Below are 6000 nucleotides of genomic sequence, written 5' to 3' on the forward strand. Positions count from 1 at the left end.
CTAGGTTGTGTATGAAAGATATATATTTTTTGAGGTTTGGGTTTATCTGTATTCAATATTTGACTGCATTCATCCCTGGTTGGGTAAATACTTTCTGTAGGGGATTTTATATTCCTCTTGCTTGCTTAGACCAATCAGTCATTTTCCAGCTCATTATTCTAGATTTCGCTGCTTGACTCATGATATATAGTTTTGTGTTTTTATCTGGGTTGTATATTTTTTGAAAAGTCTATCACGCATCAGGATCCTGAGGAAGTCCAGATTGTGGGCAAAACACGTCGATCTACCGTACTGTAGAATGTGTTGTGTTATGGGATACACCTTCTATATGCTATATTTTTATGTGTTGATTTTACTATCCTGTTTTGAATAAAATTTGTATTTTTTTTATGATTCGTTTTTCCTTTTATATTTTTGGGCACACTAAAATCGCCATTTTCCTTGTCTGCAGGGTTTCCCCCTGTCAGACTTGGTATATTTTTAGGGTATGGTGCCGGTATTTTGCTGATAGATTTTTACTCTCCACCCAATTCCCACTGGTATTTATATGTGTGTTTTAGATGGGTGGTATACCAAGTACAATGACTAGACGGCTAAGAAAGTTCTGTAGGTCTTGAAGGCTTCTATTACTTTTCACTGAACGCTGGTTCCAGGAGCTGCCTCTGCCTTTCCCAGCGCTGGTTGTCTTGCTCTGTCACAAGGCCATTTCCCATAAACCTGGAAACAAGGCAAACACAGAATATAAGTACTAGGCTGGATAGATGAAAAAGTTTGTGCTGACAGGAGGTAGAACAGCATACTGGTAGGGTATGTATCTATGTCATGAAAGAGAAGAACTAAATCCTTGGGTCTGCACAGGAAGGGGGGGAATCAACATGGACACATTTTTATATCCCTTAAATTTTGAACATAGAGAGACTTTTTTTAGCCAAAATATTTGGGGTCAAGACAAACTTACTACACCAATGGTCATGTAGGCCATAGAGAATCCAAAAACAAATAATGGTGAGGGTCCACTCACACCAGATGCATTGGCTCATTTTTTATAACACATAGTAATGCAAGGACCTGTAAAAATGATGAGTCCGGACTGGAGCGACCTTAGATTAGGTACAGTGCCTTAAAAAAGTATTCAAACCCCTTGAAATTTTCCGAATTTTGTCATGTTACAACCAAAAACATGCATGTATTTTGGGATTTTATGTGATAAACCAACACAAAGTGGCACATAATTGCAAAGTGGAAGGAAAATGATAAATGATTTTCGAAATTCTTTACAAATAAATATCTGAAAAGTGTAGCGTGCATTTGTATTCAGCCCCTTTTACTCGGATACCCCTAACTAAAATCTAGTGGAACCAATTGCCTTCAGAAGTCACCTAATTAGTAAATAGGGTCTACCTACAGTATCTAACAAAAGTGAGTACACCCCTCACATTTTTGTAAATATTTTATCATATCTTCTTATGTATCAACACTGAAGAAATGAAACTCTGCTACAATGTAAAGTAGTGAGTGTACAGCTTGTATAAGGCCTCTTTCACACGGCCACTCCGTATGTCCGTATATCACCCCATCCGTTTGCGGGTGATATACGGACATAATGCTTGTCAATGGGATTGCGGATGTTAGCGGATGACTATCCGCTGACATCCGATTTGTGTCCTTTCAGTTCTGTTCCATTTTTTGGAACGGAACAGAACCTTATTTTTCCTCCGTTAAAAAAACGGAACTGATGCTAAATCGGATGTCAGCGGTGTCATCCGCTGACATCCGCAATCCCCATAGACTAACATTATGTCCGTATATCATCCGCAAACGGATGGGATGATATGCGGACATACGGACCGGATGACACAAGTGTCATCCGTGTCCGTAAAAAAAAAAAAAAAGTGCCGCAGCGGACAAAAAAAACGGAGCGGCCGTGTGAAAGAGGCCTTACAGTGTAAATTTGCTGTCCCCTCAAAATAACTCAACACGATCTCCACAATACCTTCTCTGACACTCAATAGAAAACTGCCATTCGATGCAACTATTCCCTATCCAATTGCATTTTACATTGGGAACAATCACAAAAACTCTCCCGATGGTATCTAACACCATATCAACTATCCAAATTCACCAAATCCCAATCACACCTTTGTTGGAGAGAATGCGGTCAAACTGGGAACCTTACCCATATATTTTGGTCCTCACCAGCTACTGAAAGAAAATCTCTATTATTTCTAAAGTCACAGGAATCCTGAAGACACCTGAACCTGCCTTAGCTATACTTCATATAGGAATAGAAAAATTCCCATACAACCAAAGAACATCCACTCACTAGTGGCCGCAAAAACAGTGATAGCTAGACACTGGAAACAAACTTGGCACCCAACCCTTCTGAAACCATAAACCTGATTAATCTGCAATTCTCATATGAAAAAATGTACTCCAATAAAAACTCTTCACGTAAGTTGTCTGATGCCACATGGAAACTCTGGATGGGAAGTCAATATTACAAAAATGCCTTTTGATATATTTCGGATTATATCTATAGGTTCCGTTCTCTGTTTTAGGGTTAGGTTATAAAAAAAAAAACACCCAACTTTGAACATTTCTTGGAGCGCTGTTCACTCCATCCTCTGAAAATGGAAAGAGTATGGCACAACTACAAACCTACCAAGACATGGCCGTCCACCTAAACTGACCGGCCGGGCAAGGTGAGCATTCATCAGAGAAGCAGCCAAGAGGCCCATGGGAACTCTGGAGGAGCTGCAGAGATCCACTGCTCAGGTGGGAGAATCTGTCCACAGGACAACTATTAGTCGTGCACTCCTCAAATCTGCCCTTTATGGAAGAGAGCCATCCTTGAAGGCACTCTACACATATGCATCTTTCTTGGGAGTGGGAGCAGATTTAAAGTGGTTGTAAACCTCAGACATGAAATATGAACAAAGCATATCTCTCTATATTGTGTTCTGGTGTCAGTTAAGACTGGTGTCATTTCTGTCTGCTGCTCCATTCCTCTGCTTTCAGCATGAACCACTGACAAATTTTCCTGACACAAAGAGAAAAAAGGTGAAGGGGGGGAGCTCCAGCACACAGCCTGTGATTGACAGCCTCAGCTCTGTTCCTGTGTGCTGTGTGAAGGGGGGATCTCTTTTCCCTCCAACCATCTCTCTGCTTTCTGACAGCTCAGAAAAGCTTTATAAATGTTTGACGTTGAACCGATGTAGAGAAGAGAAGACTGCTGATAAACAGGTACAACTTATGAAGGACGTTTGTGTGACTTGAGGACTGTCACTTCACTAGGTATATGTAAGAGTTTACAACCACTTTAAGCTTAGATAAATTTAGTCCAGACTTCCACTTTAATGCATGCAGTACAAGGGAGATCCCAATTGCATCGTTAAACTTAACAGCAGCCTAGAGTGGGGCTTTAGGTTCTGTATTCAAATGGGACCAAAAGAGTTAATAGAGAGGAGATTTTCAGTAAAGCTGCCTGAAGCTTGTCAAATGCTTGCTGATTCCCATTAGGATAGTGTTTACAAGCTGAGATTAAACAATCATTGTATGTTTAAGGCTTAACTGTGTAGCCAGACATACCTTTCACCGAACAGATAACACGCACGGTTATATTCCGTGTCCTTCTTGTACTTGGAAGACATAAGAATTTCCTGTAAATAAAATGAAAATGCAGTCTTTCAATCACTACAATCACACTTGCTATAAACTAGTAGCAGAGATGTATAGTAACTAAGTAGAACTACTTCACTACTGTACTTAAGTACCGAAAGGCGGTATCTGTACTTTCCTAGAGTAGAATTTTTTTCTCCTACTTCCACTTTTACTTCACTACATTTTTTCGATGATTTCAATACTTCTACTCCGATATTTTTTTTTTTTGTGCTGCATAGTTACTCGTTACAATTATAAAAATTACCACTGCCATAACAGTAGATGGCAGGTTTCATGAAGCTCAAAACATGTGTATTATCAGCGCATACGAAAATAAAAGCTACTGTATGTATAAATAAAAGCTGCATTTGAAATAATAAAAAACAATATGATGTTCAAACTTTTGACTTCTTTCTTTAATAACTACATAACACAGTACTTGTACTTTTACTTTCAGTACTTGAGTAGCAAAATTAAAAAAAAACTACTTGCAATACTTAAGTACAAAAAATGTTGAATACTTTAGTACTTCTACTCAAGTCACTTTTTGATCGAGCACTTGTACTTTTACTCAAGTATGGGTTTCGAGTACTTTATACAACTCTGACTAGTAGCCAATAAACAAGCTAAATACTGTAAGCCATTAAATAAAAAAAAGGATACACCACGCACCCCAGTAAAATTTTCGATAAAGAAAGGCCCGGAGTTAAATAAGTAAAACAATAGACGAAGGGCCAGCATGGCAAAGATTAAAGGGGCTTGGACATAGGAGGGGTCAAGAAAGTTAAGGTTGTAATATATTTAGGTAAAGAGAATTAATCGGATTGGGGAAAAGTTCGGGAAGGGAGGATTTTGGTAGGAAGGATTGAGCTAACAAAGAGGGTGGTCTTCAGTTGGAGGGCAGACAGCAAGGAACAGCTTCCCACCCTTCCGCCCTAGATTTGGTGGTTGATATGCCGTGTTGGGTATCTGAAGTGGTGAGAAGCCGGGTATGGAGTTTGGCAGGGTGTAAGGTCCTTTTACGTTAATATGGGCTCAAATAGGTGCGTTGTAGGGACCCGTCTGAGGTACGGCTCCCTGGTGGTGGGATGTGTATCTGCTGGTTGTCTCTGAGCTGGTGGTTTTGTGGCTGGAGGCCTGAGAAGTGACACACAGGTACTGTCCTTTGGTTTTGATGCCTATTAGGACCTTGTGGCTCCATTTTCTTTATGCACTGTGTTCATGTTATGTTATTTATTGTTATTATTTGTGATTTATGTTTTGGTTAATAAAAGGCTGCTATAGCCAATTAACTCCAATCTGGGAATGTCAACCCATTAGAGCGTTCTGATCGGAGGTCACCGCCTTTATTAGCTCTGTAGTCCAGATACCCAATATTTGTAACCCTTTACATTGTCTTTTTGGATATATTGATGATGAATCTCTTCCCAAAAACACGCAGCTACTTATACGTCTGGTATTGTTCTATGCTAAGAAATCTATTACCATACACTGGAAGTGCACGGCTCCCCCTACTGTAGCCTTTAGGCTTACTCTTGTCAATCAGGCCATCCCATTATATAAATTAACATATGAGGCTAGAGGATGCCCCCATAGGGTCCACAAAGTTTGGAATATATGGGTGAGCTCGAAAAATGCCATACCGACTAGCAATTAAGCTAGTAATCAAATTTGTGGATTGTTCATAACTCTCCTATCTTAATCTTGTACAGAAAGGTTGGATAAAGTATTACTCCTAGACAAGTTGTATCAAATTATTTTGTTCTTTGCCTGTGATCAAAAGTTGGAAATACAGTGCTGTTTTCTTTTACTATATATGCAATTACTGTTATGTATATGATAAATGGATGCTTTATATACTGTCTAATGTGATGTTTAACCACTTGCCGACTAGTCACATTGACTGTACTGCGGCAAAGTGGTTAGTTATCGTCCAGCGTCTAAATACGTCGCTGGACACCTCCCCTTGTGGGCGGCGCGCCCGTGCCGTCGGAGGCTCGCTCCCGCTGTATTCAGTCACAGCGGGAGTCGGGCCAGGGGAGGAGCGGCGGTGATGCCGCTGCTCTTCCCCGATCGTCGGGGAATCGAGTCTGGAGATCCGTCCGCTTGTGTAAACAAAGCGGGCGGATCTCCTAAGTGACAGACAGGGTCAGATTGCAGGGTTCAGCAAAGCTGAACCTGCGATCTGTCCCTGTGTCACTCAGTCACCTCCCCCCACACAAGTTAGTAAGCACCAGGCATACATTAACCCCTTGATCGCCAATAAAAATTAACCCCTTCCCTGCCAGTGTCATTTTTACAGTAACAGTGCATATGTATATCACTGATTACTGTAGTAAT

The 6000-nt window shown here is 40.5% G+C and overlaps 1 protein-coding gene across 1 annotated transcript in view; it reads right to left on the reverse strand.

The window, feature by feature from the left end:
- The window catches only part of LOC309569226 (cholesterol 24-hydroxylase-like), a 49414-nt gene that overhangs the window by 25546 nt on the left and 17868 nt on the right, over positions 1–6000 (reverse strand). Inside the window, exons 4-5 of the mRNA XM_082274979.1 lie at positions 3589–3659; positions 631–717 (exon numbers count right to left, since the gene is read on the reverse strand). Coding sequence (XP_082131105.1) covers positions 631–717; positions 3589–3659 — 158 coding nt within the window. The remainder of the gene's footprint in view (positions 1–630; positions 718–3588; positions 3660–6000) is intronic.

This window comes from Pelophylax lessonae (genome assembly GCF_965119305.1).
Source record: "Pelophylax lessonae genome assembly, chromosome: 13".
In the NCBI taxonomy this organism is placed as follows: domain Eukaryota; kingdom Metazoa; phylum Chordata; class Amphibia; order Anura; family Ranidae; genus Pelophylax; species Pelophylax lessonae.